The following is a 12,025-nucleotide window of genomic DNA, read 5'->3' as shown; positions in this document are numbered from 1 at the left end:
GACTTAGATAAATTGCTTCTCAGGCATAAAAAGGTAGCCCTGTAAACCATGAGCGACTCCTAACTGGGGTGCTCATTATGACAATGATATTGACAATGCAAATGGACTTGAATAACCGAATAAATTTGTGCAATCAATTAATCAGCTATTAAAGTGTAACTACTTTTAGTACCTAGAATCAGAACGACTGAGGTACATATGCTAATGAATTACACGAATGCGTCATCACTGCAGCTCGGGTCGAGATGTTAAATCACTGCTCAATTATGATCCTAAACTTTCCATAGGAAATAGATTTCTCAGAAATGTCTGAGCTGCCACTTCTGGAAACACCAGGCCCTTTCAACATATCAAGTTAGACACCCAAAAATCAACATCCAGTTTTGAGTATATTTGCCCACATATTTAGCTTTGCTCTCAGTAGAGCTACAATCAAACTGGAAAAATAGAAGACAGGTTCATTGGAATAAAAAGTTCTGGCTCGTTAAAAAGTCCAGTCTTCTTCAGAATACTGTTATAATATTCTCTAAATGCAAATATGTTCCTGAAGGACACAGATTTTAGTGAGACATGAAAACAATTTGAAAGTACTGCAAAATTTCAGAAAACACAACCTGACTTCCAGATCTTACACATCCCCTAATAAAAACAACCATTTCTTTGAAGAATAATTATTCTGATGGTGAAAACAGGCTAATCCAAACCAGGCTCACCCACATGTGCTGGTGTAGTGGAAGGAATCATAGGAACATAACTCTGAGCTGTATGGAGCTTTGGAAATACTGGACTTGCATAGATGCCTCACATGCACAGATGCCCTGAATATCTGCACAGTCTGATATGGTGCATCACAGGACCACTGTATTTATTGTACCAACATCACAATGTTCACAGGGATTTCCAGACACTCCACAGCCTGGTAAGAATCACTGCTCCAAATCTGCATCGGACATGCAAAAATCATGGGTGAAAGTCTAAAACCGTCTTTTTCTACCTGCACAAGATTTCCAAGTGAGAAAGGCATCATGCGTAGAAAAACCTGGATGTAATTTTATCTGACAGACTTACTAGCTTAAAGACCTCCAAGCCAAACGCCAGAATAATCAAAATTGGATCAGATTCCTGTGTGACATGATAAAAAGAATAAAGCTCAAAGAGAATTATAGGGAAGGGAAGAAACTTGGTCAATTAAGAGTGGCTGGTTAGGTAGAATGTCCCTGAAAAATCACATTTTTTCTGGCTTTATCTTCTAGGGCTACAGCTGAGTTTTGATTGTAACAGTGGTGACACTGTACAATAGGAAGCAGCAATAGCAGCTGATTTCCCAGAACCCCTGCGAGTTCGCAGCTCTGGCAGTAAGAACAATCATCCCTTAACTTATGCACTGAATGACTATGATATAGGATTCAGGAAGAGTGAGTAAAATTAAATTAATTTTTTATCGAGTATAACTGTCCTTTATTGAAATAAGAAACGGTAGGCTCCCAAGAGCACTCTCTCTCTCTTATTTTGCCATTCTCCCAGCATTTAGCATTCCATGCATGGCAGACATGACCATTACCTTTGATTAACTACAGTTACTCTACAGCCCCATGAGGCTTCTGCTTCCTTGCCTTTGGGAGCAATGGATTTTTATTGGGTAGGCTTCATAGAAAGTGATCTTAGATAATCTTATAAAAAAATATTTTAAAAGTCAGTTCATTTAGTTGCTAATCTTTTGTCTGCAGTCCAAAAGAAGTTGCTTCTAACTTCTTGACACACACAAATATTCCCCCCCCCCTAAAAATCAGTCACTGAGACTCCTGACTGTGCTCTGTTCTGGATCATATTCTTTACCTCCCATGGATTCCTACTCATATTAAGATTCTTCCAGGATGGCGGGGGGCGGTGGGAGTGGACACACACACACACACGCATCTTAACTGATGTATTAGGACAAGTTTTCTATCCCAGAAAGCAAGTGAGCTGAAGCACAGGACCAGGCGTAGTGCGGGCAGATCTCATAGAAGCTCACACACATGGTTCACACAATGCACTGAATTTGTCTAGTTCACAACATACTCTTGTAGCAGTCCTTAAGCCTCTGCTGAGTGAAGCTTGCCAAATCAGGCTGAATACTGCCATATTTTTTTAAAGGTGGGTGTCTAGAGGTAAAATGTTTGCCAAAGAATAAAACCATAAAATCCTTTTTGTTTTGAAAGTGCAAATTGGGAGGGAAAGAACAGGAATTGCTCTTGCTTTGCACTCTTTCCAGACATTTAAGAAGGTTAAAACACTTCACAAGTAACATTCACTTCTGGACTTCACGCAGTGATTAATCTGAATTATGATATTCCTTCTCCAAATGCAAAATGCAAGGATACAAAAATCCTGATTCATAGGATGTCTTAGAAATAGGATCCTACTGCTGAGAAGCAGAGTAAAAGTATCAGACAGACTCCCTGTCAACATGAATCAAGTCTGTCATTTAAGAGCACATGCCAAAGGCTTTTTTTTACATCCAAGTTGCTACCTTTAATTTTCAAGTGCACACTGAAAAGGAAAATTCCAGTATGGTTTATCATATTCCCTTTTTATACAAAATAATTCCAATTAGAGCTGGCTGGAAACAACAGTTCCATTTCATGACTGGTTTCAAGGCTCTCATATTTGATTCTTTCCCAGAGGGCTCTTGGATAACTAGTTTATTTCTCCCCTCACTCCTCTCTTGGGCATGTCTGCACCCTGAAACGAGCACAGGGAAAAGGTGCTCAAGTCTGCAGAGAAAGAAGCCAGCATATCTGGTCAGTTTGCCTCTCAATAAAGTGTAGTTGCAGAAAGGTTAACAAGCTTAGCAGTCTAGAATGACTAGACTTCATCCAGACCTGAGGTCTGACCGGCCAGCTAAAGCATCTGTAACTCATGATTCTCTGCAGTGCTAGTTTGTGAGCCGGTGCAAGGACAAGGACCTACCACTGTAACTTGTCTTGCCCTCCCCTCTCCATCCACTTTGGAACTGATCACAAACTCCATCCTGCAGTTGTGAAACTTTCTGAATGAAACTTGAAAGTCAGCTTTATTTCCTCAATGAGTTTCAGTCTCAAAGTCACAGCAATTTTTGACATATAATCCTGAATCAAAGAATTCCCAAAACTTGTGGAACAGTTCTGGGAGTGGAGAGACAGGTATTGCCCACACTTACTTATGTTAAAAGCTGATGTATTTGGTATGTATTGGGGTATTTTTGCTTGATATGCATTTTTGGGGTTTGGGGTTTTCTTGGTTTTTGGGGTTTTTTTCTTCTTGTGTAAAATAGAGATCAAATTGTTCTGCTCACCTGAAGCCTGGACCTCCATGATGTATTGGTGTAAATCTTGCCCTTGCTGGATGACTTCAAAGGTCATGTTGTTCATGGCCAACTTCCGCTCAGTGTGACGCTGCAAACGTTGCTCAGCCAGAGTGAGGTCTTCGGTATTGAAATCATTCATTTGTCTCAGCAGATCTTCATTCCAGGCATCTAACTCTGCTGTAACCTTCACGGGCAGAAAACAGACACTGTATTCACTCAAGACCAACGAAAAATCTTCCTCTCAAACTGTGTTTGGATCAAACTGTGTTTTGACTCTGAACCAGAAACCCCCAAACCACAGCCTCAGTACACTCTGCATCCTGCCCACTTAATGGTCACGCTTGACATTTTGCTTAGGTGAGGATCCATGAAAAGGTTATTGGTCCAACAAGTCTGACACCTTCTTTTTCCGTTACACATTCCAAAGGGCACTGTAAGAGAAGACCCACTATATTCACATGGATGGTAGAGATAATGTTTCTGAAAAAATTCAAATTTAAATGAAGAAGTAATGCTTACAGAATTGCAAAATAATTTGTAACACTTGTGACCACGTAATCCCAAAACAGCCTGAATGTTTCTAAAAACATTTTGCAATGCACTGTATGTTACATATTACAGATGGAAGTATTATTTATTCTATCTTTATAGAATTGAAATTATAAGCTGCTTCCATTAAGCCCTAAAACAGGGATAACTAATACATTTTCAGAATTATTATTATTGATATAATGAATTGTGAACAGTAGGTACCCATTGTTCACAGAAAATACATCAGGATACTAAATATTTTATTACTAATTTGTGAGTTAACCTCCACAGCACTGACTGCAGTTGTACAATGAGTCCTATGCTGTACTTTCAGGGACTTACAGTCTTTTATAAGGGTCTTTCTGTTGTCTTTGGTGGACTTGGGAAAAGGCCCTGTACAACTTTTTTTTCCTGTGGATCTGAAAACTTTTACACTGGGGAATGAATATAAATAATTCACTTTTACAGATGGGGAAAGCACAGCACAGAAACATCATACTCAAGGGCTAGGTGAATCATCAGTAGAATCATGAATGGTACCTGGCTCTAACCAAAGACCTATATAACCTGCCAATAACTCATAGGAACATGCAAAATCTTCTGTTGCTTTCTTTGCTTCCTGATTATAACACGCAGTCTGATGATTTTAGCAGTCCATTTACTGTATCTTCTGTATTTTACATTTTAGCCCACAAGTAGCCAACCGGTATCAAAGTCCTTCTCTGGTTTTGCCTTTTCAATTAAAGCAAGATCTAGCCTCCACCCAAACAGCACAGTCTCACCTCAACCTAGATTCTGCTACTACAGACAAGAAAGAGGGAACATGCTAGTGACAATGAATGAGGGAGGGGGGACAAGGGGAATGGGAATCAAATCATGCATATAGGCTAGTACTCTGCAGAATACAATTTTTCAAAGTATTTAAAAAACATTAAAATAAATTATTATTTAAATTATTAAATAAATGCCTTCATTCTGATTCCTCACAGCTAGATTCAGGAGAGCTAAAACTAGGTATCTAAATTCCCACTTGTGCATGTTATGATGTAGTGGAAAGTTCTCTGTTTCTCATTAAAGGTGTTCTTCAGTGCCTGCGTGCAGTGAGATGCTTAACTTCCTAAGTAGCCAACATTTAAAATTTTCTATTCAGTTTTTCTTTCCAGAAAGCATACATTATATCCAACGCAGGCACAAGAAGGCAACCCAAACAGACCGTCTCTCAGCCCTTCTCACATTAGCACGGATGGGAGTACACAGTTTTGCATTAGAAGGGAAAACATAAGCAGTTTTTAGGCTCTTTCTTGAGAGAAGTAGAAAAGCAGATTTACTGCACAAAGAACCTGGGACCTCAGCTGCAGGGTGAAAGGCAGAGTGTGGACATCCTGAGGGGCTTCTATTTTTCTTCAGCTTGTTCCATTGCCCATTCCACCCAATTACCTTTAAATAATAGCTATCTCTACAGTCTCTTTGGCCCCATTCCTGATTCCAGCAGCCTCTGATTCATTCACACGTCATAGCTAGAATTCCTGGACTGTGGAGGCTTATTGGCAGATTTAACAGTTATGGAGAAATAGTCAAAGTAGATGCTGGAGAAGGGTTTTACTAGATACATTTACATTTAGAGACAGATCCTCAGCTAACAGTAATCAGAACTGAGGTGGTCTTGACCTTGTTTCAAACTACAAACAACGGAATGAATTTAGAGTAAGCGCAGGTTCCTACAGTCATGACAATAACATTTAAAGTTCAATGCAAAGCCCTTTCTGCTCTTTCTAATGGAAAGGCATGTGATATAAGTGAATCAGAAGAATTTTATTTTTTATGAGCTATTAAAAATATTGTCTGTTTGAATTCATTGCATTGATTGCCAGGCTGCTAGAACATAATTATTTGAAATTTTGCAAGGGTTCACAAAGTACTTCCCAATTTCCTGTGAACATTCCCATGCGTGTGCGCTCAGGAAGATGTCTAACAGCATTTTTAAGTGACAGTAATAGAAAAGATTAAAACAATCAAAGAATATGTTACATTAGTTTGCTCTGACAGCCATGATGCTACAATTGGGGGATTCTGATCAAAACAAAATCCCTCCATCCCATTTACGTCTATGGACATCAACCCCAGGACAAGAAAACGCAAATCTTTCAGAGGGTTGAACTGTCAGGGGAGTCGACAATGGACACATGAAGGAAACAACAAATGTTTCCACAAGTATACTGAGATCCAGCACTTCTACAAAACTGCCTGGGTAAACCTCTCTGCTGTGGTGCTGTTTCTCTTAGTAGATTTCCACTTGGCTGTGGAAGGGACACTGAGAAGCATTGCTTTTATCATTAAATCTACAATAATTTCCACTGGAGCACAGGGAAATGGCTGTTCCTGACTGTACTCCTTTTTGCCCCTTAGGCATGAGTGTCCAAGACAGGTCTCTAGCAGAAAGTCATCATCATTCAAGAGAGGGATTGCCTCCCAGGCAACCAGTGCTCCTCGTGCTCATGTCGGCAGCCAGCTTTCACCAGGCTCCCCACACAGGAGCAGCTGCAGCTAAATATTTACCTGTCCTGTTAGCCATTGGAAGGCACTGAAGGGTCTATGCTCTGTTATCGACGCTCCCCAGTTCAAATCAGTGGTTCCAATTAAAGAGGAAAGGACAGTACAGGCAGTCAGGACATGAGCTGATAAACTCCTTGGGATGCGAGCGCAGTCCACGGGGCTCCATCTCACATTGCCAGGACCCAGAACAGGGGCTAAGACTGCACCTGAGTGGCTCTGGACAGTTGGACAGGTCTAGCAGGGCTTGTTAGGCTAGTACCAGTTCTGCCAGGGCGAGGAGCACAGCCACCAACGGAGGGGAGAAGGAAAGAAGGAGGGAAGTTGCCTCCAAGTGGGGGCTGATGAAGGAGTGACAATCATCCCATGTGCTGGGTTAAGGGAAGAGAGGAAGGAGTCAGGCACAGTGAGAGGTGGAACATCACCAAATTTCTCGGGCGAAGTGTGTACAGGAAGGTTGGGTACATTGCTCTTGTAACTGAGACAAACAGATGGCTAGAATGGAATCTAAAGCACACGAAGGCAAAGAAGCAATAGCAGAGCTGTGATAACAACCCAGGTTTCCTGAATCCCAATCTGGTGCCCTATCCCAGAGACCATGCTGCTTTGCATGTCTTATTAAGACATTTCCTTTTCTGTCTGTACAGTCAATGCCTCAAAATCCCAGCATTTTCTGTACTTCAAACTGGACCATTTGGAAATGGTCCCAGAGTCTGAATTTGAGTCCCTAACTCTTTTGACTTGGGTATATGGAAAATGATTTATTTTTCTTCAGGAAGAGCTGTAATTAGGCAGCTCTGTTAACTATAGATGTATATTTTTCAAGTCTATAAAAGGACTTTGGATGCTTTCACAGACTGGTCAGGCATTGACATCTACGGTGAAACTTGTACTGCATCAGACAAAAGTGTCCTATCTCCTAAGCTGTGGTAAGAGCCAATTGCACTGGGCCTTTGTCAGGAATTGTCTCATAAATGAGGCTCACTTGGCCATGAACTTGTTTAATTCCCTTTTGACCCAGAAGAATGGCTGATTAGAGTTTACTCTGTTCATCTGCTAGATTTTTGGTGTGAAGAACTGACAGCACTTCTTATGTTTATTCACTGTACTTCCCAGTGTTTGTAATTCTAAACAGACCTTAGCATCCCTCACATGCCCTGAGAGAAGAGAAGCCCTGCTGCAAGAGAAGCCCTGAGCTCTGCTCTGTTCTTCTGTGGCATGACAGAGAAATTGTACCAAAGCAGAAGGGTCATGAGAGCAGCAACAGTGGCAGTGCACAGGTCTGCATTAGCAAAAGCAGCAGACTTATCCCCAGGTGCCCACACTGTTCCAGGGAAAGCTACACACATACCTCATTGTCAGCCACACTCTGGCTGACTCCCTGGAAGGAGCCATGCTCCTTCCTTGCAGGTCATATAAGGTTGGTGGCCAAGAAACAGCTCCCTATTACTAAAGGAAGGTCAAGTGATCCCAGAGTACTAATGAGAAAGACACAACAAAGCTATTGATTGACAATGAGCCTAGAAAGCACATTTCTTCATTCTTCACCTGAAATAGATGCTCCTGCTGCCATGATAATGGGAGGGGAACTAATGCTGGTAGTGAACCCAATCTAGTATTAAATGAGATACCTGAGATATCCTTATCAGAGCAGTGGAGGCAGCACAAGAGTTAACTTCAGCACATGAGCAAATACTGGGTTTGTGCTGAGCTCCATGCTACTATCACAAGGCTATAACAGATACACAGACTATGTCAGCTGGGTCTGTTTTTCATGCAGACACAGCGACCACAGTCTAGACCACATACTCCTTAAGCAAGGTTCCTCCTAAAGCAGCAACTTAATATACCCAAATTCCCACTGCTGCAATACTGCTGCATTTGCTGCTTCCTGGATTTATCATGTTGCAACACCAGCAGATAACACGACCGAAGGGGGAGAGACATTTTCATCTTCAATCCTGGAGAAAGAGGAGAGGTGTAGAGAAGAGGTACGCAGATGAAAAGTAATAGCAGCAATAATAACAAAAGTAGCAGTCCAGCCATCTCATGCCTACATTGCAGGCTGCTTGTGAATTAGGCCAAAGAGCCTACCCAAGCTGCAGCAGCTGCTGTGCAGGCAATTGTACATCTGCAATAATTTCATATCTAGATCCTAAGTATCATTTTTGCTGCTGCTGCTGAGATTTTCTACAAAATGGTGCTGCTGAGCCTTGAATGCTGCTTTCTTGGCCTTAATTCAGTGTTTGACACCTAAAGTCATCCTGTTTAATGCCAACCAGAAAATTTTGTTTGCCAATTGAAGGAGGTGGAGAGGGGAAATGAGGAATCAAGCAAAAGAAAATAAATGTTATATGGCAAATGAATCACATAGGAGCTGATATTTTGAAGTATGGGCTGAGGAAGGGCATATGAGGAGGAGGGAAAGAAAGTTCTATCCTGGGAGCAGAAGCTATCAACACAAAGAGAGTGGGCTGGCAAGAGGGATCTGAACAAGAGTAAAGATGCTTGGGAAGAACGAGCAAATGTAGGAGGCAGGCTGCAAGAGAAACGATGGAGCAAGTAGGAGGAGGAGCAAAGGCGAGAAGAGTGGGTAGAGCATTGGGATGAGGCAGGACAGGAAGAACAGTCACACGGGCACAGGGCAGATCTGTACAGAGCTCAGAATCAAGAAAAGGGAATATCTACCTCACTTCATGAGAAAAAAAGGTGGCAGCCATACAGCTGGGATGAACAGAGAGTGAGGATGGATGAGATGAGAGGTCAGATATGATCCAGAAAGGAATCAAAAAAAGGTAATTCTGACTCCTGGATGCTGAGGGAATGTCTGAGAGTGCAGAAAGAAAGGGGTTACAGTGGAGTAGGGGAGACCAGATCTTTAAGGCACGTACTAGAGATTGGGCACCAGGGATACCAGGTGCAACAGGACTTGGCTCTGCTTCAGCGTTCAGAGCAGGCTGGAAGAGCAGAGAACTGGATATGACAGTGTAAGTGGATCTACGAGCAGACTAATACTGAAGGTATATGGTAGAGGAGATGTAGGTAGGAAAAGGCAAATGAAACTGTCACTTCTACAGATCATGTAAGCAGAAAGTTTGCTGTTCCTCCTTCTCAGGCCTCGGTTTGGGCTGACACTGTGCAGTATGACAATACTGTCACCCATTTTTTTGACAAAAGACAGAGATACCACAGTGGCTTAGTGCGGACCTGGGCCACTGAAGTGTGAAAAGGCTGTCAACAGTGATGATTCTGCTCCGGTGGTTTTGGCTCCTGAATCCCAAAAATATCAAGAGAAACAATGGAATTCAGCTCCAAAAGACAGGGTGCCCAGGACAGCTTAGTGCTTGCCTTTCCTTAAAATGAAGTGATGTGCAGTTTGAAAGCTAGGTATATGTGGAAAAGAAAAACAAAAGCTCACTAAGCATGAGACATTATAGGATTCCAGCTTATGAACAGAAGCGGCTGAAATTTTTCTTACCGTTCCCTTTCTTTCAAATGTACCTCAAGATCTCTGTAACTCTTATTTCTAATAAAGCAGCTCACATCTGAGTGTCAGCTGTAAGTCAGTGAGGGGCTATAAAACATCTTGTACCTTCACGCAGGCAGCTAATTCACTTGAAAGATTCTGCTAATGTTATGAACCTGGAATGGGAAACTCAAGTGAGTTGTAAATAACAGTGAAGTAAACTACTGTGAAAGCTGGCTCCTGTTCCCTTCTGAACTTATGCTCAGGGATGGATGCGAACAGCCAGAAGAGCCAGCAAGTGAAATCAAGACTGAAAAATTTTATTAGCAGGTGAAATGGAGCCAAATAAATTGAATGGTGGAAAATTAGATATCCAGCAGGTGAAGATTTTAGTGATCATGGGGCTTTTTGAAAGATAAACAGCATACAAGATCAAATTTATATCGTACAGTGGGAACCCCCATAATCCCTTCCAGGACTATGTCTTGGCCTAGGATCCACGTTGCTCTAAGACTACAGTGCATAGGCTCTGTCTAGCATTGCACAGGTCCATAGGCATTGCAGGAAACAAAACAACACACACAAGGGAAGGAGCTGGGCAGCTCTGGGAAAGGGAGAGGGAAGGAGCTGGGCAGCTCTGGGAAAGGGAGAGGGAAGTTTCTTTGGAGGTAACCAACTGTTGCCAGACAGGTATTGGCTGAGATCATTCCTGTTCTCAGTCACAGAGTTTTATAGAGACCTACAGGTGAATTTGATCTTCTCTCTACAAAAGATATAAAGAAAAAATATGCAGAAAGACTCTGGATGGCAGTAATTTTGTTAGGGGTTGCAACTCAGTGCATTTTACCATTTGTTTCTTATCCATTTACTCAGCATTTTACTGTATATTAGCATTCATTCAAATAATGGTTAATAAGCCTTTAAATGACTATTTCTGAAGCAAGGGACAAAGTATACTTGACAGATTTTACTGAGGATATAACTCGACTAAGAATGTGCTTCATTCATATGTATAATGTGCTCAGTGTGGTGCCAGCACTGACACTAATGTCTGCCAGCTATCGTCCCTTGAGTCTTACACCCTATTTCCTCATAGTGGATCAGCTACCACATTCACATTGCATGAAATCTCCTGAGTTACTTGGTTGGCTGCACGAACTCAATTGAAGTCTGTATCATATAGAAAGACCAACCATATAATCCTAATGATCCCACCTTGTCTTGAAATGCGCAATGACTTGGTAAAGGAATAAAACATATCAGGCATCAAAGTTAGACACGTTTCCTAAATAAAGAATGGGTTGTCATTTTATGGTTTTAAAACCTAAGGCAGAACAGCCTCCCATAGGGATAGCTATGCTCTCTCATGTTTCTGTTATGTCTGTTTCCAGGTGTTGTCATAGTTTGGATTTCATAATTTACCCCAAGAACCCTGAGTGTAAATATCAGTCAATATAATGAGATTAAGGCAAGAAAGAACAGGCAGCACATGCTATGTGCCTGTGGGTTTGTATCCAAATTCATATCTGCCAAACCTGCCTTGACTCAAGTACAACACAAAAGCTGCCTGTGCGGCTTAGAAGTCCTAAATGAACGCAGCTGGTCTGCCCTGCCAAAGAAATAGGCAGGTGGCTTCTCTTTACGTAAAATACTTTTCCTGAAGACAAAATGCAACAGTAGTTGGCAGATTTCACTGAAGTACAAAAAAAGGTCCACAGATGCCTAAATAGATGGAAGTAAGCGTTGCTTGTGCAGTAATCATTAATTCTGAAGTTTGTCTGGACTCCAAACCTCTGTCAAGAAGAGAAGATTATAGAAAAGCTCAAAAACCAGGAGGGCTACAAAGCAGATGGGTACAGTGCAAGTTTAGGAAGGAGTGCCAAAAGAAAAGGTTATGTGACCTACGGTATGGATTTCAGTATCTGGGGAGAACAGTAAAAGCAGGAAAGTTTCCAAAGAACAAATGACAGACACTGTCTAAATAAAACTAAAGGCAAATCACTCAATTGCCATTTGTGAGTTAGAAAAATTCCTAATATTTTCAGTTTGCATTATTAATTAGAAAGGGGAGAGAGAGGGGGTAGTAGGGAAAATTAACAAAATCAAAAATGTTTGGTACCAAAACAGGATGGAAAGAGACAACACGAGAT

The 12,025-nt window shown here is 41.5% G+C and overlaps 1 protein-coding gene across 13 annotated transcripts in view; it reads right to left on the bottom strand.

Moving 5' to 3' along the window:
* Positions 1-12,025, bottom strand: part of KALRN (kalirin RhoGEF kinase) — a 536,830-nt gene that overhangs the window by 189,217 nt on the left and 335,588 nt on the right. For all 13 annotated transcript variants that reach the window (XM_076342988.1, XM_076342996.1, XM_076342997.1 and 10 more), the window contains one exon: positions 3,317-3,512. In XM_076342988.1, the coding sequence (XP_076199103.1) occupies positions 3,317-3,512 (196 nt within the window). The remainder of the gene's footprint in view (positions 1-3,316; positions 3,513-12,025) is intronic.

This window comes from Aptenodytes patagonicus, chromosome 6, assembly GCF_965638725.1.
Source record: "Aptenodytes patagonicus chromosome 6, bAptPat1.pri.cur, whole genome shotgun sequence".
In the NCBI taxonomy this organism is placed as follows: Eukaryota; Metazoa; Chordata; class Aves; order Sphenisciformes; family Spheniscidae; genus Aptenodytes; species Aptenodytes patagonicus.
The sequence above is the reverse complement of the archived record's forward strand: the minus strand, read 5'-3'. Positions and strand labels throughout refer to the sequence as shown.